Raw genomic sequence first — 26,221 nt, 5'->3', positions numbered from 1 at the left:
AGTGATTCCTTTATTCATTGCAGACAATCTCTTTTGAGGGTATTTCTGCAATCTAGAAGGAAATCCATGGAGATTTCAACAGCAGTGTACAGGGAATGGTCACACACATGGGAAACAAACCCTCAGAGCAAGAGTAGCTGGAAGGACACATTTGACTCTGTGGTTTAACGCCTAAAGACAAACCCACATTTATCAGGGAGAAGAATTTTTAAATTCTCTTCATTCTGTGCCATAACTGTGCCAGACCAATGCTCTGAGCCAGTCTGCCACACAGTTCAGACCTTCCAAGTATTTTAGGCATCAAGAAAGGAAAATGAGTTTGAAGTTATCCAGAAAATGAATAAGAAAGTAAATGAATAAAAGTGGGAAAGAGAAGAAAACTGCACTTGAGAGACAACACAAGGCTCTGAGCACCTTCACTTCAGAAAATCAGAGATGCCTGACACATCTTTCAATCTTAGCTCAAGAGTTTCTGCTGCTTCCAAGTGTTTTTGGTCACTCCTGTCCTTCCCAAACACAGAATTTGTGCTTCTCTTTCTCTGGGTGGGAGCCCAGGGTGTTTCTTGAGCTGTGGCTTCACAGAGGCTTCTCCTCCTCCACCTCCTGCCAGGGCCTGCAGCAAGGGGAGCAGAGTGCTCATTCTCCTTCCCTGGGGCTGGCAAGGGGAGTGGGGTTTGTTCCCTGTGCTCAATGTTCTCTGACCCTGCCAGGATGGATGTGCTGCTGCTTCTCCTGCCTTTGGGAGCAGCTGGCAGGGGAATCTCACTGGGGAGCTGAATCCAGGCAAGTCCCTTAGTGGCTGCATCCTTGCTCAGCCTCATGCTGCGCCTCACCCTGACCTCAGCACTGGCCCTGCTCCTCTTCCTGCCGGCCTGCAGGGATCCCTCCTTTGCCTGGGGGACTGATAAAACTTCTTCCACGTTGTAAGAGCAAACTGGAAGATCAGCCCCAGTTATTTCCAAGTTTTCAACAGGAGGGAAGTAGAAGGCAGTGCTGCTTCTTCTTCTTCTCCTTGCTGAATCACGTCTGACAGAATCCTTTTGAGGGCACTTGGCTCTCTGGGCACCCTCCTGTACCTCCTGTTGCTCCAGAATTTCCAGCCCAGTTGAGAGATTTCCTTGTAATTCAAATTCAAAAATCAAGGAACTGCTTTCTTTTGTTTCTTTTTCACATGGAGTCTCTTTGCCTTGCTGGAAATAATCAGATGTATCAAAATCACCTTCTGCATCTGGCACAGCATTTGAAAACTGGGGAGATAAAAAAAAAAAACCACCTTGATTTTTTTTAAAATATAGGCAACAGGTAATCCATAGAAACTGGTTTCAAACAGCTGAACTGGCTACTGTTCTCCTCACCACCCAACTGACAGGGAACCCTGCAGGCTGGATTCTGCTTCAGTGTGAGGCCAAACTTAGGTTGCTTGGGAAGCAGAGAATGCTGGAATGGCCAGGGGTGGAAGAGACCTTAAAGATCATTCCACCCCCTGCCCTGGGCCCAGGCTGCTCAGAGGCTCAGCTGAGCTCTGAATGCCCAACCCCTCCCCAGTTCAATCACTGCCAGTGCTTTCCCCCAGCCATCCCTTCTGTGCTCCCTGAGCCCAGCAGTTACCTCAGGAGCAGTGCCAGGAGCAGGCTCCAGGCTCCCTGGCACCTCAGAGTCTCCAGGCCCAGAGCTGGTGGCTGCTGCCTCCTCCAGGAGCCCAGGGCTTGGGCACAGAGCAGCTGCACAGAGCCCCTTCCCCTGCATCCTGCCAGCCTGGGGCTGCTGGGCAGTGTCCCTGCATTTGGGGTCAGCCAGACCTGCATCCTCTGAACAAGAGCAAACAAGGGGTTAATGCACTGAATGCACAACATCTCGATGTATTACAAGAAAAGCTGCATGGGATTTTACTTGTTTAGAAATTATTTTACTTATTATACTTATTTATCTATAAAATATAACCTCCCAAAGAACCATCCCACACAAACAGTGGGGAACAAACCCACCAGAAAGCTCTGCACATCCCTTCACTCTTCATGCCCAACTCACCAGCTTACAGACTATGAAAACAGCAGTACCCAAAGGAAAGAGGTGGATTTTTGGGCAGATTTACACTGGAGTCCAACAAGAACTGAATTTATCAGTTGGACATTATGAATTTATTAGATCCTCCAGACTCTGCTATTAAAGAAGCAATTAAAAGAAAAAAAAATTTTTGTATAACTGTTGAAATAAAGGAACAGAAAGAGCAAAGCAAAACAAAACTAAACCCCAAATTACCTGTAAAAAGTACATCTGCCTTTGGTGAGCTTGGAGATGACACAGAAGAGAAAACCTCTGGGATTTCAGGGATAGGGCTGAGAAGGGGTTTCTTAGAAGCCATTTCTCTTTCCCCATACAAAGATTTCTTGACTTTTTTCTTTCTTCTTTTCCCATAGGTGGGATGTTTTTTTCTCTGAAAAGATTGAGAAGGAGAATAAGGCACAGTGAAATTTTAATCATCCTCTACAATATTTTTCAGTAAGTGACCCCATTACTGGATTTTGATGGATGGCAACCATTTCCCCTAAAAGGAAGGTTCCACTTCTTCTGCCAGCTACAGAATAATCTAGAAACTCATAAACAAAAAAGAATTACTTTTCTAACATGGCTCTGCAAGAACTTGGTAAGGAAAGAACCACAAACTCACTTGTTGGCCCTCAAGTCTGAAAAGTGACACACAAACACCTGTGCCCAGAATGATCCTTTTGGCCCTACAGGAATTCAAGCCCTCAAGTCAGTAAGGAAAGGGGTGGGGCAGGAAATGCAGGAAAACAAGATGGGGATGAAGAAGAAAATATTGGAAGCAACAGGAAGATCAAAATAATCCTGTAGGACACAAGAAGAGAGAAAAAAATAAAAAAAAAACAGACTTCAGCAACTGCAGTGGCTGGGACTCACCTGGGTCTTCGTGGGAGCAGCTGTGGTTGGATTTGTCTGTCTCTGAATCTTGCTCCTCCCTGGATTTGTAGTGTCTGTGTCATGATCAGTGCTCGTGGCTCCTGAGCTGCTCCCATCAGTGTCCTGTGCCACGGCCCTGCCCTGCTGAGGAACAGGATTTGGGGTGCTTGGGGGCACCTGCAGCTTGGAAAAACCCACCAGAGTCCAACAGGCACAAGAATCAAATGGAATTAATCTCTTCTCACCTCATTAGGGGTTGGCACAACTGGGAATTAAATTCAATATTACAGACTCATCTCCCACAGTACAATCCAGTCCTGTTTGTATTATAATGAAAATACACTAAACTTTCACCTTCAGTTATTTCTTTTAAGAAAATGGGTTACTTTTTGTATATTCCTCTATCTGTTGCCTTCCCCTCCCACCAGAGCTGTCCAACACTGAAGTCTGAAAGCACCTCTGAAAGCACAATCAATCCTGTGCCTTGAAATTCCAGCAAAACCTTTTGTCAGATTATTTACAAAAGCTCCTGGAAAATTCAATAGAAATTAGAAATTGTCAATTTAAGTATCAGGCTGTATTTTTAATAACTGGAAAATCACTTTCACTCCTCAAGGCACTAAGAGGAGGCATTTCCATATACCTGGATATAGATAATCCTCATTCCTGAGGCTGGAAAAACTTTTTTGAGCATCAAGAAGGATAAAAGAACAATTGTGCCTGAAGAAGTTCAAATAAACAAAATAAATTTTACCATCAAGGAAACTCACCTTCTTCTTAGAAGAACGAGTTGTTACCATGTCAGGTTTGTCAGTCTCTGCTACTATAAATGAAAGAAAAAAAAATTTAATCAGTTTCAATGCAAGTTAATCACTTTTTGAGGAAATTACATAACTTCTGATACTGTGCACTTCAGCCACTTTGGTCTTGGGTAGAAACTTAATCTTGAGAACCATCAAACATGGCAAGGTAAAAATTCTACCTTGCTCTACAAAATAGAGGAAAACTCAGCTTGGGAGGATTTGGTAACAATAACTGGACCATCCAAAGCTTTCATAGATAAATATGCACAACCCACCCTCAATTCTTTTGTTGTTGGGTTGCTGTTTAGGAGTCATCAAAATTACAGTATCAGAATCAAGACTCTAAAAAAAAAAAAAATCAAGACTCTAAAAAAAAAAATTACTTTAAGCAGTAAAATTTCCAGAGAATGCTATCACAAGTTTAAATAAGAGTCAGTTAACCTAAAGCTCAGGTAAACACTGCAGCTACTGCAAGGAGCTTCAGAAGAAACCTTTCCATTTCAATGCTAGCATTCAAGTTTTAGCACAATTGAAATATATCCCCTGTATTAAAAAAATACACACAGAAAAATAAACCAAAACCCTCAACTTTCAGTTTTCAGGTATAAAAAGAGTCATTATCTACTGATAAAAACACAAGTGGGGGTTACCTTCTGCAATTTCAACAGGTGAAGGGGCTTCTGCAGGGGCTTCTGAACCTTCCAGGAATTCTGGGAGAGGCTCAACACCTTCCTTCAAACAAAAAATGACATTTCTTAGCAATAAACTACAGCAAATATTTGTCCCTCGGTCTTTGTAGACAAAGTGGTTTTGTTTTGTTTCCTTAAAGAAAGCACCTTTGCTCTGTGTGGCAAAAAGAAACACAGCAGCAAAATATATGAAAAAGTGAAGGGGAAAACCTTTCAAGGTTCAGACACCTTCTGGAACAGCTCTCCAGGCCAAAGTGCTGTTCCTAGAATCCCTAAGAACTCAGCTTCTCAGTGTGATTCTTTAACTCCAAGCAGACTCTTTTATATTTCAGCCATTCCTTCACAAACCCAGCAGGCTGGGGGGAATGAAGCAAGGACTGACCCCTGACAGGGAACAGGGACCAACAGACTCACATCATCCCAGCCACAGTCCAGGAGGGGCAGCGGCTCCTCGGAGAGGCCGGGCCTTGCCCAGGGGCTCTGCCCTTGGGGAGCTGCTGGGGAGGCTCCTCTGCGTAAGGGGGTGTTGGCAGGCAGGCTCTGGTCAAAGATTTCGGGGCTCAGAACTTCTCCAAATGACACTTTTTTCTTCTTTGGTGTTTTGCAGCTCTGACTGTCAGCTCTCTCTGTTGGAATAAAATGAATAAACAGCTGAGTGAAGGGGAACTGGCACAGAGCAGAGGCTCTGCAAGAGATTTAAATATTCTCCTAAAAACCACCACCCGAACAACCAGCAAAACAGCATCTTTACATGGCCTGTGAGGCCAGCCAGGATTGTCACTCTGGATTTATTAAAAAATCAAGGAACAAACAGCCTAAAAACGACTACCTGTCACCCAGGTTTCAGCTGAAAAGTGTAAAACTCCTTCAAAAACCAGGGATTCTATTGAGGGGCTCAAGGCTTTCTGAAGTTTTGAGGTGGGATTAGTTTTTTTTGATAGACATTCCTTTCCTTGGCAATCTTGTTTCTCATGTCACCAGCAGGATGCCACAAGGAGGTCATTCAGTGGTGATTAATACCAATAACCAGACTCAGCAAAGAGGCAAAAACCTTACCATCACAATATTTAGCTATTTAACTTATTTTAAAAAGAAATAAAGCCAAGGGATTTCTTTTTCTTAGAAAAGGGAATCTGACCTGTTTGCAATGTTTCAGAGGCTTTTACACAATTGGAGACTGCAGCAGGTTCATCTCCTCCTCCGTCAATGGCACTGTTTAGGTATGCCTGTCAAATTTCAGAGATACAGTTCAATAAAAATTAATTAAAATATTGTCCTCTAAGCAGCATGTAATAATCAGTCCTTTTGTTTAACCAAATCTCCTTGTTGGCTGCATGAATAAAACTCAAAAACATTCACTTCATGAAATCATGGAATGGTTCAGGTGGGAAGGGAGTTTAAAATGATCCAGTGCCACCCCTGCCATGGGCAGGGACACCTCCCACCGCCCCAGGGTGCTCCAAGCCCTGCCCAGCCAGGGATGGGGCAGCCACAGCTGCTCTGGGAATTCCATTCCCCTCCCCACCCTCCCAGGGAATAATTCCTTCCCAACATCCCACCCAACCCTGCCCTCTGTCAGTCTGAAGCCACTCCTGGCACCCCAGACCTTTGTCAAGTCTCTACTTTTCCTGTCACCCCATCAGGTCCTGAAGGTGCAGTTGGGTCCCCCCTGATCCTCTCCCAGCATGAGAGCCCCAAGCAAAGCTCCCAAGACGACCAAGCAGCATGAAATCATTTCCAAAGCATCCCCAAGCCACAACAGTCAGTCCCCAAAGCACCCCAAAGCATCCCCAAGCCACAGCAGTCAGTCCCCAAAGCACCTGGAAGCTCCTCCTCGGTGTGAGCACGGAATCAGCCCTGGGGCTGTCCAGGAGCTCCTTGGCTGGGGTTTTCTTCAGGATGGATCTCAGCAGGGAGCTGCTCTGGCAGAGGTCACTGCTGGGAGTGCTCCCTGGGGCTTGGCTTCCAGCCTGCACATCCTGCACAGCCCCAGCCCTGCTGGTGCTGAGGTGTGACACAGCATCCCCAGTGCCTCTGTGCTCACACACTTCAGAGCAAGCACACGGCTGGGACACTAAAAAGGAAAAGTGACCAAACTTTAGTACTGAAAGCCTGAGTAAAAAAGCACACACATTTCCACAGATCCTGTGCAGAAACACCCCACAAAAATGCACCATCTGTAAATTCTGGCTCTTTTTGTGCCACATGTACATCTGCTATTTTCAGAAATTTATAAAACATACTAAAAAGGAACACTACATGAATGAAAAGTTACATCAGGATTCTACTGCATCCTAAATCGTAGACAAGGTGACAAATGTCAACTGAAACATTTCCTGACCAATATTTTTATTTCCTAATGAGAATTTAACAAAGATTATAACAGAGCTGAATCCTCTTACCTTGCCCTGTTTCCAGGCTATCTCCAGTTACAGCAGTGTCCAAGGATTCAATAGGATCTTGCTGCTCATGAACCCATTCCTAAAGAAAGAGTTACAGGATTTTCACAACAGCACAAACTATGGAGGGTTTCAATCCCACAGACAAGGAGTTCAGAGTTTTCTCCATCACCCACTATGTCAGCTGAATTTATTTTCCCAAAACACCCAGGGAAATGCTTACAAAATGCTTAATTACTGAAATGCTTAGCAGGATTAGACATGGCAAATGAGGAAATTGTCTGTTTTAATGGCTAACTTAGGAGGTTTCTCCCCAGTTCAAAGCACCTTTGCAGCTGCAGGCTCAGTGACAGTCACAGCTCGTTGTGGGGACAAGATGCTGCAGATCCTGAGCTCACTCCTGCTGCTCTTGGTCCCATTTCCTCTTGAACTTTCTTTTAAAGCAGCTCCTCTGTTGCCCAACATGAACTTTTCACTCCACTGCTCCAGGTTTGGCTCCTTTTTAAAAGGTGCTTTGTTCTGAGCTGCATCAATTAAAAATAAAACAGAACCCAAACAAATCACAAAGACAAACTTCAGGTTTTTCAATGAATCCTCTTTTTGTGTTTCTCCATCATGAGGTGCAAAAAGTCAGGAAATGTTCTAGGCAGGGAGAACAGATTTTTTAGATCTACTTTGAAAATAACATTGCCAACCTTCAAACCAAAATAAATTATTCTTTTCATATAAATGTTATTAAGGTCAGCAATACCAGAAGTAAAATGAAAACCATTCTGTTTCATGGAAAAAAGTGCAAGAACATTAATGCTCAGTGAGAAATCCATCAAAAAGTACAAATCTGGGAACTAAAACCGAGGACAGAGACCCAAAAATATGAGTTTTCAGAGAAACCACTAATCAGGGTGCATTAAGATGGTTTAAACAAACCAAATAAACCTCAAACCAGGCACAAACACCTGTGCCAAGCCTAATAAAGGAAGATGATTTTGTTTCACAAGAAGGATTTCTAGTTTCATACACTCAGCCTAAGGGAAGAGCTGATATTTAAGGTAAATCACTGTCCAGGATATTTAATCAACTTACAGGAACCTCCTTGCTGGGAAGGCTCCCCCAGGTGTGAGAGCCCAGCCTCCCCCTCAGCTTCTTGCAGGGATTCAAAGGAGGCTTGGAAAATGTTGATCTTGTCCTTCAGTGACCTCACATTTGCAGGTTTAAAAGGACTGATCTGCCAAAACAAAATTAATGCCATCAGGCTTTTCTTCCCTCACCACTGCAGCTTTCATGTTTTGTAACTGCACTTGGACATAAAACTCAAAGAATCTAGCACTTAATCTGGCTGCAATTATATCTGTACAGAAAAAAAATAAGGAGAAAAGGAATTTTATCCAGAAATCTGTTACATTTTATTGCATTTAATCTGTTCCTCTAGTCTAGAATTTGCTTTCTGACAGCCCAGGATAGTTCAAGTTATGAACAAATCTGATTAACCAAGCCACTCATGCTTGAAATTGACTTCACTTGGAACCAGCAGCACTTTAATTACCCAAAAACCAAGTGCAGCAAACACAGGAAAGTAACAAAAATTACAATTTATCAGCAAGCTCAACATGGAGAAGAAATTCCAGCCTCTACACAGTGTAAACAAAACCTGGAACATCCTGGAGCCAGTGACCAAGGGACAGCAGGAAATTAATGCCATGTTGTCCCTTTTGCTGGATTCTTCCCAGGACTCACCTGCCCTTCTCCCTGCACAAGGTGGCTCCTGGAGGGAGTGGGAGCTCCCCAGCAGGTATTTGGGAAGGACTCTCACCTGGGTGAAAGCTTCTGTCTGCCTGCTGCTCCTCTGCTGGGCCAGGTACCGGATCAGGGTGTTGTTTTCTGGGGATCCCCTCAGTCCAATGGTTGATCTTCTCCTAAATTTTTTCGAAGCTGAGGAAGTCCCTAAAAAGGGGACAAGAGGTTAAAAAGAAAAACAAAGCACAAAACCACAGAAATGTTTTGTAATACCTAAAGCTTTAAAACAGTAATTTTTAATCTTTTTTAAGGTTGATTAATGGTACTTATTCTAAGATCCAGAATTACCTGCTCAGCCCAAGAACCCTCCCTGAGCACATCAAATAATCACAAACCAAGTCTGCCTTTCAGCTTTTCAATTGTCTGTCAGTGTTTACCAACACTTGCAGAATGTGCCTTGCAATTTCCTTGGGACACTCAAGGCCCTTCATTAGCTGAAGGGAGATGAAGAGGGAGCATTTCACTGAGCAGGATATGAGCTGTACAGTTAAATGTATGTGGGATGTCCCGTACAGATGTTGCAGCAAGAGCCTCTCAGGGAGTGCTCCTGGGCACATCCAAACTCTGATCACTGAATCTGCCCTGAACCAGAGCCTGGGGAATGAGATTGGACTAAAGGAGCTGGAGAAGCCCCTCTGAGAAGGGCAACAGCCATTTGTCAGCCCAGCCTCACCCGTTCCAAAACTTTCCTGAGCAATCCCACACTCAGGACTTATCACAGCAGCGATGTCCATGGGCTTTTTCCTCTGTTCAGAGAGTCCAAAATCAGGTTTTCCTTCCACTTTGTCCCTCTCAGGAGTGGAGTAGTCATTTCCCAAGGGAACAGCTGGGCTGCTGGGCAAATCCTCCCTCGTGTGGAAGGGCAGGGGGGGCTCGGTGAGCACATCCCCCCTGAGGGGCCCAGAGCAGCCCCCAGGACGCTGCCAGCCCACAGCAGCCCCCTGGGGGGGACACAAGTTCTCCTTGGGGCACTTCAGGACGCGCTTTGGTGACCGTGTCTGGTTCCCATCAGTGAAATTCTCCTTCTTGGATGGTCTGATGGCTTTGGATTTGGTCACTTTGCAGCTCCTCCGGGCTCCTGACAGAGGGAAAGAGGCCTCTTCCTTCTGTTCATTTTCTTTAACTTTCAGGGGAGTTTTATATCCTCTGAACATTGTTTGGGACTTATTTGAAGGAGCATCCACTCAGCCTTTGCTGCTGCAATTACAGATTCCTATTAAAAAGGAAAAAAACTTATTACTTGTTAACAGCAAGAGCTCACTACCACGCTCAAGCTTCTCCCAAATCCACATTTTTCCTGGACAAGGTGTTTAATAGTGGGGTGGGAAGGGAAACTTAACCCCAAAAACCTGCACGGAAAGGACACAAGGGGCAAGGACCAGAAAGAAAAACACAGAGCAATAAAAAGCTGCATTATAAACGTGCACACGAGTGGCTCAGGGTAAGGAGCCACAAGGCTGTGATGTCACTCTGTCAAACTTTATATTAATATAAAATACGTGTATAAAATACAATAATCACCAGCACACTGCCACTGTTTTGCTGCAAGTGTTACAATAAATATCAGCAGCTTAACGCTATTTTAATAACACTAATCAGTAGCAGCAGAAAGAGAATACAAGTCTTGGAAAGAAATCAGCAGAAGAAACAACACTAGCAATGTGTATTTTTAAACTACCACTAGCTTCTAAGTAGAAATTTTAAAAGTTAGGGTTTTTTGCAGTTAGCTTCTCAAATCAATGACGTACAACTCAATAACGTAACTCTGAAACTTCCCTCCTGCAAACACGCGCGCTTTTAGAGATGAAATTACCTAAATTAACCTGCTTTACAACACCTGGACAACCATTTTCTTTCTTATTTTTTCTTTTTCTGCTCTGAAGCCCAGAGGAGGCCGATGGCTCCAGTCACAGCCGGAGGGGGGAGAAACTCCCACGCGGGGCTGCCGGGTCCGTACCGCCCCGGGGCACTCGCAGCCCGCAGCCCCGGAGCGCCCCCCGGGTACCCCTCAGCGCCCTCCCGGGTACCCCTCAGCGCCCTCCCGGGTACCCCTCAGTGCCCCCCGGGTACCCCTCAGCGCCCCTCCCGGGTACCCCTCAGCGCCCTCCCGGGTACCCCTCAGCGCCCCCCCGGGTACCCCTCAGCGCCCCCCCGGGTACCCCGAGCACCGCCCGCTCCCGTCCCGGCCGAGCCGCCCTCACCTCGGCCGCGCGCCCGGCCCGCCTCACGCTTTCAAACCGCGCCACGCCCCGGCGGATCCCTCCGCGCCCCCGCCCCTTCGCCCACCCCCAGCGCCCGCCGCCGCCGCCCCGGCCCCAGCGGCACCGCTGGGAGGGCGAGTCATGGGGGCGGCCCCTCAGCGCTGCTGTGCCCCGGGGATCCGCGGGGCTTGCCGGGGGCGGGGGACTCTTTGAGTCGGCGGAGGGATCGCGGCCGTTGGGCCGCAGCGCTGCTTTGGTACGGCAGAAAAAATAAAATGATTAAATGAATTCATTCAACGGCCCGCGCCCACGTGACGGGCGACAACCAATCACAGAGGGACTATGCAAATATGGATACTTCGTCTATTCACGATTGGCTGTCGTCCCGGCTTTGGCCCGCCTTCTCGCTGCCCATTGGGCAGATGCGCGGCGCAGCGAGGCGCTGATTGGCCGTGGGGCTTGCCCGTCAGCGCCCGCCCCTTCCGGGTGTCGGCGCGGCGGCGGGCGCAGCATGAGGCGGGTGACGCTGTTCGTCAACGGCAGCGCCCGCAACGGGAAGGTGAGGCCGGGCCGGGCCGGGCCGGGCCGGGGCCGCTCCCGCGGGGCCCTGCCCGCCCTCCCGCAGCTCCCGGGGCAGCGCGCCGGGCCCGCGCCGTGCCGGCGGGAGCGGGGCGCGGGGTCCCCGCGCAGTGCCTGTGGAGGGAATCGCGACAGGCGGCGATTTGTCGCGGGGGGAGGCGCTCGGTGCCGTGAGGGAGTCGCGTCCGGCCGCTCGTGACGGGCAGCGCTGTGGGATGGGGGCTCTGGGGGCACACGGCCCCTGCGTGCGGGTACCCTGGGAATAACGCGTACGATGGTTTAAAGCTCGCTACAATCGCCTCAGGACTGAAAATAGAGATTTTTTTAGGCCCAGCGGTGCTGGTCCAGCAGAGGAAGCGGCCCTGGGATGCAGCTCCACAGACAGTCCGTGATCTTGATGGTTCCGTCCACATTCTGAGCGCGGACGTTGACGTGACTGTGCTTTAACGTGTATTAATTATTAATTCTGTTAATTCTGCCCGTGATCCCGCTATTTGCAGCCGGGCCTGGCGTGCAGGGCTTCATGTGCCTGCATTTCAGCCTTGCAGTTCTGCTAAACTGCGTGTATGGTCCTGATTTTCCATCCACATCTGAGCCCAGTCAGTTCATGTGCCCATCCTTTAATCCTTGGTTTTAGGGAGGGAAGTACATTTGGGAGAGGCTTGGAACAGGACAAGTAGCAATATTTCTTTAGAGAAGTAAACAACTGAATTATATTCCTACAGCACCAACATTTATTCCCTCCCTGCTGTTGCAGTGAGTTTGGTGGGAGTTGTGCAAGTCACCCTGGTTTTCTTTTCCCTTCTTTCCTGGTCGAGATCCAAATGTATTTTGCTCCTCCTGATAGCCCTGATAAATGTGAAGTGGCAGAACTTCTGGAGCACAGTTTCCTGGGTTTGTTTTCATTCACAGCCTCCTCTTCTCTCCTCCCCCAGGTCGTGGCTGTGTATGGGACTCTCTCAGATTTGCTCTCTGTGGCCAGCAACAAGCTTGGGATCAAAGCCACCAGCGTTTACAACGGCAAAGGGGGGCTCATTGATGATATTGCTTTGATTAGGTGAGGATCAGCCAGGAAAAGGCAAATCAGGGCTGTGGGTTAGGAGACTAACCTGTTAATCCTCCTTAATCCGTACCCAGTGCTTTCCCTAAAACCAGATGGGACCATTTCCAGCCAGGATGCCCAAAGGTCCTTCCCTGTCTTTTTAACTTCAAACCATTGATTGATTCAGAACTTGATACAAGCTGTGTTTGAGGCCTTCTCACCTCCTCCTGTGTTGATTCCAGGGCAGTGTTTGTGCCATGAAATCCCCACTGTTTCTGTCAGCCCTGGAATGGGGGGTTTTCTATAAAGGAGACAAATTCTGGCAGTACTTTGGCTTCACAGAAAAGCCCCAGACTGGGGAGAAAAGCAGCTATTTTGTAAGAATTAATTGATTACACACGTGGTCCCTACCTGGCTGCTGCAGATGAACTCTCTGGTGAAGTCAGTCCATTCCAATCCAGTAGAACCTGCAAAATACAGACAAAAATCAGAAGTTCCAGCTAATGGCCGTTGGTCATAATTTACCTGAAAGAATCAGGAGAGGTTCCACTGTCAATTAGATGAAGAATAAATTATGATTAACCTTCTTTTTCTCTTCCCTCTGCCCCCTCCTGTCTCAGGGATGATGATGTTTTGTTTGTCTGTGAAGGGGAGCCCTTCATTGGTAAGTCTGTAATTCTTACCTTTAACCTTTTATTTAATAGAGTTTCTTTTGCTTTCATATAAACTCAAGATTTTATTTTGTGGTGTTTAGAATATTAACAATTTTTCCAGTAATTCCTTTCTTTATTCTCTGCAGATCCTCAGACTGATGGGAGAGCTCAGGAGGAGCTGACAGGGTCCCACACAGACTGGCTGACTCTCAATGTGGGAGGCAGATATTTCACCACCACCCGGTAAGAATGGTCTCCAAAAACTTCAAAAACTTCATTTCAATAAAGCAAAATACCTTAAAAAGTAACTTACTGTGAAGCAGGAGGTCTTTGACTCCTACAGCTTTCTCTGTATTTTGTGTTTGCCACCACAGTTTTGCAAGAAATTAATTCTTAAACGTCTACAGATGAAAGAAAAGTAAAGTTGGGCTGCTTTTGTTTCCTAGGAGCACTTTGGTTAACAAAGAACCTGACAGTATGTTGGCACACATGTTCAAAGACAAAGGTGAGTATGCTGAGATGAACTTTATTGTTTTTAAGTAATAAATGAGCAAAGTAGGCAAAAGTAACTGTCAAGCTGAGGCTCTCGTTCATAAAGTAAAATATCCAGAGTATGTTAAAGTAGCAGAGCAGAACAGGGAATTACTTTTTAAAGCTTTATTTCTCTCTGTCATCTCACCACCTAATGTTGCTCATCTCTCTCACAAGCTGCCAATACAGCTCCCATCCCTTGTGAGTAGTTTGGGTCCTTTGTTTGTTTATTTGATTTGAGGTTTTCATCTTGTTGCATCTTCCTCAGTTTTGTCAGCAGAGCCAAAGAGCAAACTGCACGAGGCAGCCTTGGGGAGACAATCAGACTAAAATTCCAGTGCTGCTTTTATCCTAGCCAGGACTCTTTTGTATGTGGTACAAATTCAGTTATTCAGAGCAGGAATAAGTTCATTTTAAGCTGATTTTTTCCCCCCACTCCTCTTTTCCTTCCTTCTCTCTCCGAACCACCCTTCCAAGTGGAATGTTTGCTATTCCAGTCCCCTTTGGTAATAAAAAACTCTGAAAACTGAAGCAAATGCTCTTCTATTACTATACCAAAAGTAATTTTATATATATATATGTTGTGGAAACAGATGCTTGGGGGAATAAGCAAGATCCTAGAGGAGCTTTCCTCATTGACCGCAGTCCCGAGTATTTTGAGCCCATTTTGAACTATTTGCGTCACGGACAGCTCATTGTAAATGATGGCATTAATTTGCTAGGTAGGTATTACCTGTCTGACATCTCCTCAATTATTCCTCCTTGGAATTAAAGCTTTGTGTGTAAATGATGGCATTAATTTGCTAGGTAGGTATTACCTGTCTGACATCTCCTCAATTATTCCTCCTTGGAATTAAACTTTGCCCGTGGTGATGCCAGGGGGAGCTTTGTGTGCTCATCCCCGTGCTTGGGAGTTTTCCTTTGGTGGATTTATTCTCAGCAGTGCAGCTCCATGTGCTTGCTTTAATGAGGATAGGCTCGTTATTTCTCTTTGGAGCATTAAAAATCCATACTGGATTAATACCTGCAATTCTGGAGTTGATTTCTTTAACCTAATGCTGCTGTTGGAAATGTTGTGTCTGAGTTTTGTTTTTCCTTTTAGCTGCAAGCAAACTTTTTCTCTCTCCCCAGTTACATCCAGTAGAATGTGTGTGTGTTCTCCAGTAAGGGGAGAGGAGGGTGCTGCTCTCTGAACCAGCAGCTCCTGGATTAACCAGCCCTGCTTTGTTTGTAGGGGTTCTGGAAGAAGCCAGGTTTTTTGGGATCGACTCCCTCATTGAACACCTGGAGGTTGCTATTAAGGTACCTTGCTGTCTGTAGCCCCTGGCTGCGGGTCCTGCTCTCCCGGGGAGTGTGGAACTCACTGGGTGCTGTCCCTGTGCTGTCCCTGTCCCCAGAACTCGCAGCCAGCCGAGGATCACTCTCCCATCTCTCGCAAGGAGTTCGTCCGGTTCCTGCTGGCCACGCCCACCAAGTCCGAGCTGCGCTGCCAGGTGAGGGAGCTCAGCCTTTGTCTTTGCAGCAAACTCCTGGAATTGTTTCCTAGCACCTGATCCAACCCTGCCCTCTCACAGTCTAAAACCACAGCCTGGTTTAAGGAAATATCCAGATCCTGAGAGCTTTGCATTTCCATTTCACGGTGTTATGTAATGAGTAAATGATCTTGTGAGTGTGTTTGTATAGGGCCATGGAATGCTTTGGGGCTGGAGGGACCTTAAGGGTAATCTTGTTCCAATCTGCCATGGGCAGGGACACCTCCCACTGTCCCAGGCTGCTCCAGCCCGGCCTTGGATGCTCCCAGGGATGGGGCAGCCTCAGCTGCTCAGGGAATTCCATCCCAGCCCCTCCCCATCCTCACAGGGAGGAATTTCTTCCCAGTATCCCATCTAAACCTGGTCTCCAAATCCGTTGCCCCTTGACCTGGCATTCTCTGTGCACATAAAAAGTCTCTCTCATCTTTTTCTCTCCCTTTAAGGTACTGGAAGTGTGTCAGTACATCTGTTTATTTGTATAGATTTATATATACAACACCCCAGACATGTTTCTTTTAATTCTTTTGTGTCCAGAGCCCCCCCTTCCCCTCTGTGACCATTCTGGGGGTGTTCACTGGCTTTTGCAGGGGCTGAATTTCAGTGGAGCCGACCTTTCCCGCCTGGATCTTCGCTACATCAACTTCAAGATGGCCAACCTGAGCCGCTGCAACCTGGCCCACGCCAACCTGTGCTGTGCCAACCTGGAGAGAGCTGACCTCTCTGGATCCGTGCTGGATGTAAGAGTGCTGCACCCTGGGCAGCCTGGGCTGCCCTGCTCTTGTCTCCAGAAACAGGAATTGGAACAAAAAAATCAGTTTCCCAATGTTTTCTGTGATTGTTCCACTTAGAGCCCTCCCACACTTCCTCACAGTAATGGGGGGTTGGGCTTTGGGGGCTTAGTGCAGAATTGAAATCTGTGTTCTGCTGATTTCTGCTATTTATCTGGACACCCTCGTGACTCACATCCTGTCTCTGCCAGTGTGCAAACCTGCAGGGGGTGAAGATGTTGTGTTCCAACGCAGAGGGAGCATCCCTGAAGGGCTGCAACTTTGAAGATCCATCAGGCCTTAAAGCTAATTTGGAAGGTAAGTTTTTGTTTGTTAATTATTCCCTGGACATTTTTGTGGCACAGTCCTTGGGAAGAGCCCACAACTCTGGGCTGGTTCTGCCAAATAACCCTTGAATTCCCAGTTCTGCCTTGGCCTCTCCCAGTTTACCCAGTGGCAGATCCCAGGACATCCCTCTGGCTGCCCTGGAGGGCTCGAGCCCCTGCCAGGGGGCTCAGAGGCCTTGGCATGAAGCCACAGACCCCTGTCCCTTTGATTTGAACCCATGGAAAAAATTACCAACCTTAAATGAGGAGTCACAAGCCAGGAGAGTTTAAGTAGAATGACAGTTAGTTTGTTACAAGATAGAAAAGCAGAATTTTAAGATTTTTAGGATGGGGGTTCAGAAGCCAAGATGGAGGGATCTGGGTGTGCCTTGTCCTTCTTCTTTCTTCTTAGCCTCCATGTTCTGGGCAGTGTTGGCACTTTTGGATTGGTTTGGAGTAGAAGCTCACTGTCTAACACAGGTGATAGGTATTGGAAAATAATTGTAAATAATGTATACGTGGTTTTTAGTATAAAAACACAACAGCACCCTGAGGGCAGTCAGTGTGCCACAGACTGACCTGCTGGACTGACCTCAGAGAATAAACAAAACCACAATAAAGCAAAATAAACCTTGAAAACCCCAGCCGAGGAATCCTGACTCCTCCTTTATAACACCTGGGGTCCTCTGGAGCAGAGAAACCCAAGCCCAGCTCTGAGGGAGCATCTCCTGCAGCTGCTGCACCTGGGGCAGGTCCCTCAGCCCTGTGGGTGTGTTGCAGGTGCCAACCTGAAGGGGGTGGACATGGAGGGCAGTCAGATGACCGGCATCAACCTGCGCGTGGCCACGCTGAAAAACGCCAAACTCAAGAACTGCAACCTGCGAGGAGCCACGCTGGCAGGGACTGACCTGGAGGTGGGTCAGCCTTCCTCTCCCAGACACAAACACCTTTCCTGGACATATGTATAAATATAATATGTACACATATCATGTATTGTACAAAAAGATGGTAATTTAGGGGATTCCTGGGATTTCTCCAGCTGCAAAGTTCAATGGAGTTAAGGGAAGTGGAGTTAAACTTTTGACCAGTTCTGTCTCTATTCAGGTAACATTGTTTTTCCTTTTCCCCCTTCAGAATTGTGATCTGTCAGGTTGTGACCTACAAGAAGCAAATCTGAGGGGATCCAATGTGAAAGGAGCCATCTTTGAGGAGATGCTGACACCCCTGCACATGTCCCAGAGTGTCAGATAGGAGCAGAGCACGCTGAAGAGGAAGGGATCCAGACATGCATCGTGACTTGCTTCACCTCCTCCCCTCCTGAGTTAAAGTCATGGTTTTTAGCCACCTTACATTTGCAGTAGTGCCTAGGTAAACTCTTTTTGATCCCTTTTGGGGAGGGAATTCTTGTTTTCAGAGGTACCAGCAGAGAGTTTGTACCTCTGAGAGCAGAGTGAGGAAGTGGGCTGGTGCTGGAATCAGAGAGTGTGGCTGGTTTGGGGGGGAAAGGTTCAATGGTTTCATTGTTTAGCATTGCCTCACTTTGGAATGCATTTTAATTTATAAAGCACAATATATGCAATTCTATTTATTAAATCTGTAGCTGCAATATGAATAGAAAATGTTACTCCTGTACAGTAGCAACCAGGTTGAGGTTTACAGGTGTATTTTCAGTCTGGATCCGTGCCAGGGGTGGCTCAGTGTCCCCAGGGGTGCTCAGGTCTCTGCTGGGGTGGAAGCTGATGGGAACATCCCTGCTCAGAAATTGGATATCTTTAATTAATCCTCTCCAAATGAGTGTGGAGGTGCACTGTCAGTCACAGCTGGTGACAGAAATCCTGCTCTCACATGTCCTGACCACTCCAGGCTGGAGCTGCTGCAGTGTTTTCACCCTTTGTGGTGAATTCAGTGCAGAGAGGAAAGTGCAGAGCTGGCACCAAAGCAGAGAGAGGCAGAGGGGCCCCAGCTCGTGCTCTGCCCTCCCCTCACCACCTCAGCAGGTGAATCTTCCCCTGTTTCCCCCCATGTACTATGCAAAGACTCCCTGAAAGCTCTCTGGACATCATCCTTTTCCCAGCTGGGTCTTCCTGTTCTGGTTGGGCTGCTTCAGGTGCCCCCAAGCCCTCCCACAGCTGCTGTGCCTGTGCAGAGAGCAGCTGGAGCTGCCTGTGTGGGGCACCTGTGCAGGGCAGAGGCCTCAGCACCCCTGATGTGGATCAGGAGCTGCTTCCCTGTAGGATCCACGGAGTTCTCAGCTCACACCACCTTTATTTTACACACAATCAAAAAGCACATGAAGAAACTATACCAAAAAAAAAGAAAAAAGGTGCATCAAGAACTTACCTCAGATGCTTAAACCACCCCAAAGTTAAAACTAACCTTGAATTTAAGGAAATCAAGCTGTTACTGTAGAAATAGAAAGGAGGAATAAGAACCAGTGGATCCCAGCTGGAGTCCCACAGGAGCTGGGGTTCCACAGTTCTTCAGGGGGTGTCTCTCCCTTGCAGTGCAATTTCTGTCGTCTTGTCTCAGTTGTTGTTACAAAAATGCTGCTTTGCCCCCAGTCTGGGAGGGTCAGAGATGGCTGAGGGTCAGCAAAGGATGTGTTTGGGGGAATTGCAGGATTCTCCCTCCTTTTCGAGTTGGTTTGACTCAGGTGAGTGATGTGAACTTCCAAGGCTCAAAATCCCAGAGCCTGGAGGTTCAGAATTGGGATTATTTCCTGCAGATCCCTGTGGATCAAGCCCTAGGGCAGCACTCTGTCCTTTGAGAAATGACCTGTAATTCCAGGGAAATATTACAGTGTGACTTTGGAGTCCTTTCTCACACCTCATGGCTTTCAGTGGGAATGTTTTGTCTGTTGCAGTAGGAGAAGATTCCTAGGGCTAGAGAAACAAATGAATTATTTTTCTTTATCATATTTTGTAGCTGGCAGAAGTAAAATTATTGTATGGAAATATATATATATATATATCTCTATTTTCATAATCACTGTGTATAAAATCTCTTTGAACTTTCACTGAAGCACTATGGAATAATCACAGCATGTGGCACCATCATTCACAGCTGGGTTTTAGGTACCTCTTTTGCCAGGACAGAGCTGTGTGAAGATCCCTGTGCAGAATTTGCAGGTTCCAGCTAATTTAAGTTGCATTAATAAAAAGTGTGAAAGAAAAAAGTGGCTTGGTTGTCTTCATTTTAATAAAAACCCCAAATCTTACCTGGTTTGTGTGAGAAGAACAGGAATTTTTTAGTTTTAAGTATAAAGTACCTGTTGGAAAAACAGCTGTGCTTGGGGGGGTTCTGAGCCATTAATGGGGAGAATTTGCATGGATTGGTTTTGGTTTGGCATTCCTCTCCAAGACTTCTCAGCCTTTTTGTCCCCACCCTTCATATTTGCTTAATAAAATAGTTGGAGGCAGAACAGTCAGAGAATCATGGAATATCCTGGGCTGGAAGGGACCCAAGGATCATAAAAGTCCAATTCCTGTGGCTGCACCAGAAACCTGTGGAGAAAAAGTTGTTGAGAGCTGTCAGGGCAGCCTGATCAGAGCCAGGGTAGGTGCTGGTTAACGAGCTGCAATTACTGGGCAAAACTCTGCAAATGTCCAAACCAACTCTGCTTTTACCTTGAAATAACCCTCATTTTGCAAGGCTCATCAGGGAAGGAAGGAGGCTCCGAGCACAGGAGAATCCCTGGGTGACTCCACGTGCCTGCCAGAGGAGCAGGAACATTCCTGCTCTGAACCCAACATTCCTGCTCTGAACCCAACATTCCTGCTCTGAGCCCAACTGTTCTGCTCTGAGCCCAACATCCCTGCTCTGAACCCAGCTCTTCTGAGCCCAACATTCCTGCTCTGAGCCCAACATTCCTGCCCTGAACTCACCATTCCTGCTCTGAGCCCAACACTCCTGCTCTGAACTTACCATTGCTGCTCTGAACCCAGCATTCCTGCTCTGAACTCACCATTCCTGCCCTGAACTCACCATTCCTGCTCTGAGCCCAGCTGTTCTGAGCCCAACACTCCTGCTCTGAGCCCAACACTCCTGCTCTGAGCCCAACATTCCTGCTCTGAACCCAACATTCCTGCTCTGAACCCAACATTCCTGCTCTGACCCCAGCACTCCTGCTCTGATCCCCATTCCTGCTCTGATCCCCATTCCTGCTCTGACCCCAACACTCCTGCTCTGATCCCCATTCCTGCTCTGACCCCAACACTCCTGCTCTGATCCCCATTCCTGCTCTGATCCCCATTCCTGCTCTGACCCCAACACTCCTGCTCTGATCCCCATTCCTGCTCTGATCCCCATTCCTGCTCTGACCCCAACACTCCTGCTCTGATCCCCATTCCTGCTCTGACCCCAACACTCCTGCTCTGATCCCCATTCCTGCTCTGACCCCAACACTCCTGCTCTGATCCCCATTCCTGCTCTGATCCCCATTCCTGCTCTGATCCCCATTCCTGCTCTGATCCCCATTCCTGCTCTGACCCCAGCACTCCTGCTCTGACCCCAACACTCCTGCTCTGATCCCCATTCCTGCTCTGATCCCCATTCCTTCTCTGACCCCAGCCCTCCTGCCCTCAGCCCAGCTGCTCTCCCAGCTTGACCAGCTCAGCTGGAGCTCGGGGCTGGCTGCCCCTGCCAGGAGTGGGAGGAGGAGCCCTGGGCAGGAAGAGTGACTCTGCTAAGAGTCACCAAATCCTCCCTGAATTATTGACTCACTGGATTACTTTAATCCATTAAAGCTCCAAGAGGTCATGGGAGCTGGGGCAGAGGGTGTTTGGAGAACAGGGAACACGAGACATTCAGGTGGCACAGAACAGTGCTCAGCAAGGCAGAGGAGCAGCCAGGTGGGGGAAAATACAATTTCTGCAGTCCAAAGTACTGAACTGAGCTCCTGCATGCAAACAAATCTATAAATCTGCCGTGCACAAACTCTTGAGATTGAAAAATAGGCAATCATGGAATGGTTTGGGTTGGGAGAGGCCTTAAGGATCATTTCCATCAACTCCATCCCCAGCACCTCCCACTGTCCCAGGCTGCTCCAAGCCCTGTCCAGCCTGGCCTTGGACACTTCCAGGGATGGGGCAGCCAGAGCTTCTCTGGGACCTCCATCCCAGCCCCTGCCCATCCTCACAGGGAAGGAATTTGTCCTAATATAAACCCCAATTCCATATTTCTTCCTGACCTGAACCTTCTCTGTTGTCAGTTTAAATCCATTCTTTGTCAGTTTAAACCCATTCCTCCTTGTCCCTGTCACTCCAGGCCCTTCTAAAAAGGATCTGGGGATCCTCTTCACACCAGAGACTCCATCCTGCCAGCAAAGTTCATTTACAATCATGGACTCATCCAGGTTAATCCCACCTGGCACTTTAGAGAGCAAGGAACACCAAGGCACCTGAAGTGAGATGTTAAGGGGGAGGATTTCAAACTGCCCTGGCCACTCGTGCCCCTGAGCACTGCAGGGTTGTTTTGTTTCCTTCATGCCTGATGCCAGTGAAGGTGGGCAGGAGGAGTTGCCTGGATCACAGATTCCCCATCCCTGGAAGTGCCCAATGCCAGGCTGGGGCTTGGAGCCCCCTGGGACAGGGGAAGGTGTCTCTGCCCATGGCAGGGGGGAAAGAGATGAATTTAAGGCTTTTTCCAACCCAAATCATTCCAGGGTTCTTGAAGACTGAGCTCAGTTCCTCACCCATTTCCCACCCTCAACAAATTCAGACTCACCCAAGAACTTTTACTAAAGGAACCAGAACTCACTGACAGAAAAGCTCCTGTATTTCCCAGCAGGATCATCTGGATCCCAATGTGGGATTTACAACCTCTTAAAAGCAAAGCTGTTACTTTTATGACTTTTAGAGAAAAGAGCTGGATTTAATTGCTGCACTGGGGTGTCCCAATTATGGGCTTTGCTTGTGCTGCATGACAGCCACTGTAACAGGAACACCAAAATTGCAGCCTGGGAGGGAGAAGGGGAAAAATCTCCTGCTGGGAGTGGGGTGGCACTGGGGTTCTTGGCTATAAAAAGTGAGGTGAGAGCACATTTATGGACATTTTCCAGAGGAGAAGAGCTGGAGTTACTCCACAACCTCGCAGGCAGCAGGTAATGTGCTGGAACAACATCCCACATTCCCTTTTTATTTATCCACTGCTTACAGATGCTCCTATTAAAAAAAAAAAAAAAAAAAAAGATTAGAAGAGACTGCAAAGGGCAGATTTAAAGGAGCAGGGACATCAGAGCAGAAACCAGCTGAACACATCTGCCCAACACCACCAGGGAATGCAGCCTTTGAGGTCCACACATGCCTGGAACTCAGGAATCCTAATTTAGATCTTCAGCCAAATTTTTCAGATGTCCAATCTCTTTCAAGTGAGCCCTTTGAGAGGCTGCAAGTCCAGCTGGGGCTCCTGCCCAGGAGGGGCAGGTCAGAACTGCAGCAGGCACAGGGAGGGATTTGGGGGTGTCTGTGCAGGGCCAGGAGCTGGAATTCCATGATCCTTGGAGCCCCTTCCAGCTCACATTCCATGGGTCTGTGACCCAGAGATGCCTCATTCCCACCCCTCTGCAAGGCACAGCTGCAGCTGCAGTGCCTCTGTGGCCAGGCAGGTGTGTGTTTGTGTCCCCAGGATGGAGCAGGTTTGTGTTTGTGTCCCCAGGATGGAGCAGGTGTGTGTTTGTGTCCCCAGGATGGTCCAGGTGTGTGTTTGTGTCCCCAGGATGGAGCAGGTTTGTGTTTGTGTCCCCAGGATGGTCCAGGTGTGTGTTTGTGTCCCCAGGATGGAGCAGTGTGTGTGTTTGTGTTTGTGTCCCCAGGATGGAGCAGGTGTGTGTTTGTCTGTCCAGGATGGAGCAGGTGTGTGTTTGTCTGTCCAGGATGGAGCAGTGTGTGTTTGTGTCCCCAGGATGGAGCAGTGTGTGTTTGTGTCCCCAGGATGGAGCAGGTGTGTGTTTGTGTCCCCAGGATGGAGCAGGTGTGTGTTTGTGTCCCCAGGATGGACCAGGTGTGTGTTTGTGTCCCCAGGATGGAGCAGGTGTGTGTTTCTGTCCCCAGGATGGACCAGGTGTGTGTTTGTGTCCCCAGGATGGACCAGGTGTGTGTTTGTGTCCCCAGGATGGAGCAGGTGTGTGTTTGTGTCCCCAGGATGGACCAGGTGTGTGTTTGTGTCCCCAGGATGGACCAGGTGTGTGTTTTGTCCCCAGGATGGAGCAGGTGTGTGTTTGTGTCCCCAGGATGGACCAGGTGTGTGTTTGTGTCCCCAGGATGGAGCAGGTGTGTGTTTGTGTCCCCAGGATGGAGCAGGGTGTGTTTGTGTCCCCAGGATGGAGCAGGTGTGTGTTTGTGTCCCCAGGATGGAGCAGGTGTGTGTTTGTCTGTCCAGGATGGAGCAGGTGTGTGTTTGTCTGTCCAGGATGGAGCAGTGTGTGTTTTGTCCCCAGGATGGAGCAGCCCAGGAGGATGCTGGCCGCTGTCCTGCTGTGTGTTTGTGTCCCCAGGATGGAGCAGGGTGTGTTTTGTCCCCAGGATGGAGCAGTGTGTGTTTTGTCCCCAGGATGGAGCAGGTGTGTGTTTGTGTCCCCAGGATGGACCAGGTGTGTGTTTGTGTCCCCAGGATGGAGCAGGTGTGTGTTTCTGTCCCCAGGATGGACCAGGTGTGTGTTTGTGTCCCCAGGATGGACCAGGTGTGTGTTTTGTCCCCAGGATGGAGCAGGTGTGTGTTTGTGTCCCCAGGATGGACCAGGTGTGTGTTTGTGTCCCCAGGATGGAGCAGGTGTGTGTTTGTGTCCCCAGGATGGAGCAGGGTGTGTTTGTGTCCCCAGGATGGAGCAGGTGTGTGTTTGTGTCCCCAGGATGGAGCAGGTGTGTGTTTGTCTGTCCAGGATGGACCAGGTGTGTGTTTGTGTCCCCAGGATGGAGCAGGTGTGTGTTTTGTCCCCAGGATGGAGCAGCCCAGGAGGATGCTGGCCGCTGTCCTGCTGTGTGTTTGTGTCCCCAGGATGGAGCAGGGTGTGTTTTGTCCCCAGGATGGAGCAGTGTGTGTTTTGTCCCCAGGATGGAGCAGGTGTGTGTTTGTGTCCCCAGGATGGTCCAGGTGTGTGTTTTGTCCCCAGGATGGAGCAGGTGTGTGTTTGTGTCCCCAGGATGGAGCAGGTGTGTGTTTGTGTCCCCAGGATGGAGCAGTGTGTGTTTTGTCCCCAGGATGGTCCAGGTGTGTGTTTTGTCCCCAGGATGGAGCAGCCCAGGAGGATGCTGGCCGCTGTCCTGCTGTGTGCGCTGGCCCTGGCGCCGGGCCTGGCTCAGCACTGGTCCTACGGCCTCCAGCCAGGGGGCAAGAGGAGCACCCAGGTCCTGCTGGGACCATTCCAGGAGGTGGGTCCTGGGCTGGGAAACAACCCTGGCCTGTAAAAAATGCAGCCAAAAAGGTGACAAAGGCTTCCCTCTGCACCTGTCCCTGTGTCTGTCCCCCAGACACCCCCAGACCTTGGTTCAAGTGGGATTTGGAAAAACAGGGGCAAGGTGACATTTGTGAGCCTGGCCCAAAGAACAGCACCTTGTAGCTGGCAGAAATAAAACTATTGTATGGAGAAAAATAGATATATTTTCATAATCACTGGGTGTAAAATCTCTTTGAACTTTCACTGAAGCACTGTGGAATAATTTGGGCAGCCAGCTCCAAGGGAGAGATGGAGCTCTGAGGTCCAGGCTAAATCTCATTTCATCCTCTCCCTAAATTCCAACATTGCATGAGAATTCCTCCACTTCCCTCAACATCTTGGCAACGTGCACGTGGTGATGCTCAGCAGTTAAATGGCAAAGCACAGCTGGAAGGTTGTGTCCAGCAGTGGTTTTCCCCTCTTTTCCAATCCATACCTCATGCCTTGTTCCTCCTCTTCATTTCAGCATCCTGGGGCTCGTGAGGAGCAGGTGAATGTCAGGAGTGCAGTGGAACCCTCCACCACACATGGCAGGGCTGTAGTTTCACCTTCACCTGTAATGGGGGGAGTTGCTTAGGGCAGAAAAATCTCCCTTCTCCCTTGCTGAAGGCTGTGTCACCTCCTCGTGTCACTTTTCCAATGCAGATTCCAAATGAAATGGAAGAATCAGAGGAGGTGCAGCAGGGTGAGTGCCCAGGCTCGGACCAGGATTCCAGGATCAGGGATCTGAAGGAAGCCGTGGTGAGTAATGTGGTTTTTCTGTCAGCACTGTGGGAAAACCTAAAGATGCACGAGGGGAGGGAGAAAAGGGGGTGGAGGAGGACGAGGGAGTCAAGTTTAGCTCGCACAAGGAAATACCGGCGCTGCCCTTAGTGTGGAACCCCAGGATGGGCTGGGTTGGACGGGACCTAAAATCCACCGTGTCCCATGGGCAGGGCCGGCTCCCACCGGACCAAACTCCCCTGCCCCGGTCCCAAATCCCTCCCGGGACACTCCCAGGACGGGGATCCCCCATTCCAGAGCTCCCCTGGCAGAGAGCGGCGTTTCCAGCCTCAATTAACCCAGAGCGAGCCCAGCCCCCCCCGCCCCTTCCCCCGGCTCCCTGTCCCTGTCCCTGGTCTGTCCCTGTTCCAGGGCTGTCCTTGTCCCTGCCCCAGGGCTGTCCCTGTCCCTGTTCCCCATCCCTGTCCCTGGTCTGTCCCTGTCCCAGGTCTGTCCCTGCTCTGTCCCAGCTCTGTCCCTGTCCCTGCTCTGTCCCTGTCCCAGCTCTGTCCCTGTCCCTGCTCTGTCCCAGCCCTGTCCCTGTCCCAGCTCTGTCCCTGTCTCTGTCCCAGCTCTGTCCCTGTCCCTGCTCTGTCCCAGCTCTGTCCCTGTCCCTGTCCCAGCTCTGTCCCTGTCCCAGCTCTGTTCCTGCTCTGTCCCTGTCCCTGCTCTGTCCCAGCTCTGTCCCTGTCCCTGTCCCAGCTCTGTCCCAGTCCCTGTCCCAGCTCTGTCCCAGCTCTGTCCCAGCTCTGTCCCTGTCCCTGTCCCTGTCCCTGTCCCTGCTCTGTCCCTG

The 26,221-nt window shown here is 48.8% G+C and overlaps 2 protein-coding genes across 2 annotated transcripts; one reads left to right on the top strand and one right to left on the bottom strand.

Annotated features, from left to right (window-relative positions):
* Window positions 1-416: 416 nt before the first annotated feature.
* CDCA2 (cell division cycle associated 2) lies at window positions 417-9,758 on the bottom strand (the record flags this gene model as incomplete). The annotated part of the gene is made up of 14 exons (XM_084221672.1): window positions 417-1,247; window positions 1,609-1,808; window positions 2,260-2,434; window positions 2,920-3,063; window positions 3,690-3,742; window positions 4,373-4,454; window positions 4,826-5,037; window positions 5,550-5,637; window positions 6,232-6,485; window positions 6,814-6,892; window positions 7,138-7,334; window positions 7,894-8,035; window positions 8,621-8,751; window positions 9,278-9,758. The coding sequence occupies 14 exons, from the start codon at window positions 9,756-9,758 to the stop codon at window positions 417-419; spliced, it is 3,069 nt and encodes a 1,022-aa protein (XP_084077798.1).
* A 1,522-nt stretch (window positions 9,759-11,280) lies between these two features.
* On the top strand, window positions 11,281-19,378 carry KCTD9 (potassium channel tetramerization domain containing 9). The gene is made up of 12 exons (XM_084221910.1): window positions 11,281-11,364; window positions 12,320-12,441; window positions 13,047-13,090; window positions 13,226-13,322; window positions 13,526-13,584; window positions 14,204-14,332; window positions 14,845-14,912; window positions 15,008-15,103; window positions 15,730-15,879; window positions 16,122-16,227; window positions 17,016-17,149; window positions 17,370-19,378. The coding sequence occupies exons 1-12, from the start codon at window positions 11,317-11,319 to the stop codon at window positions 17,484-17,486; spliced, it is 1,170 nt and encodes a 389-aa protein (XP_084078036.1). The 5' UTR covers window positions 11,281-11,316; the 3' UTR covers window positions 17,487-19,378.
* The last annotated feature ends 6,843 nt before the right edge of the window (window positions 19,379-26,221 follow it).

This window comes from Fringilla coelebs (assembly GCF_963513975.1).
Source record: "Fringilla coelebs genome assembly, chromosome: 26".
In the NCBI taxonomy this organism is placed as follows: domain Eukaryota; kingdom Metazoa; phylum Chordata; class Aves; order Passeriformes; family Fringillidae; genus Fringilla; species Fringilla coelebs.
The sequence above is the reverse complement of the archived record's forward strand: the minus strand, read 5'-3'. Positions and strand labels throughout refer to the sequence as shown.

Bases quoted from the DNA above. Each gene is read 5' to 3' on its own strand.
- KCTD9 (XM_084221910.1), top strand. From the start codon at position 11,317: ATGAGGCGGGTGACGCTGTTCGTCAACGGCAGCGCCCGCAACGGGAAG. The intron at 12,442-13,046 runs GTGAGGATCAGC...CTCCTGTCTCAG, and splicing joins GATGATATTGCTTTGATTAG to GGATGATGATGTTTTGTTTG. The intron at 16,228-17,015 runs GTAAGTTTTTGT...GGTGTGTTGCAG, and splicing joins CCTTAAAGCTAATTTGGAAG to GTGCCAACCTGAAGGGGGTG.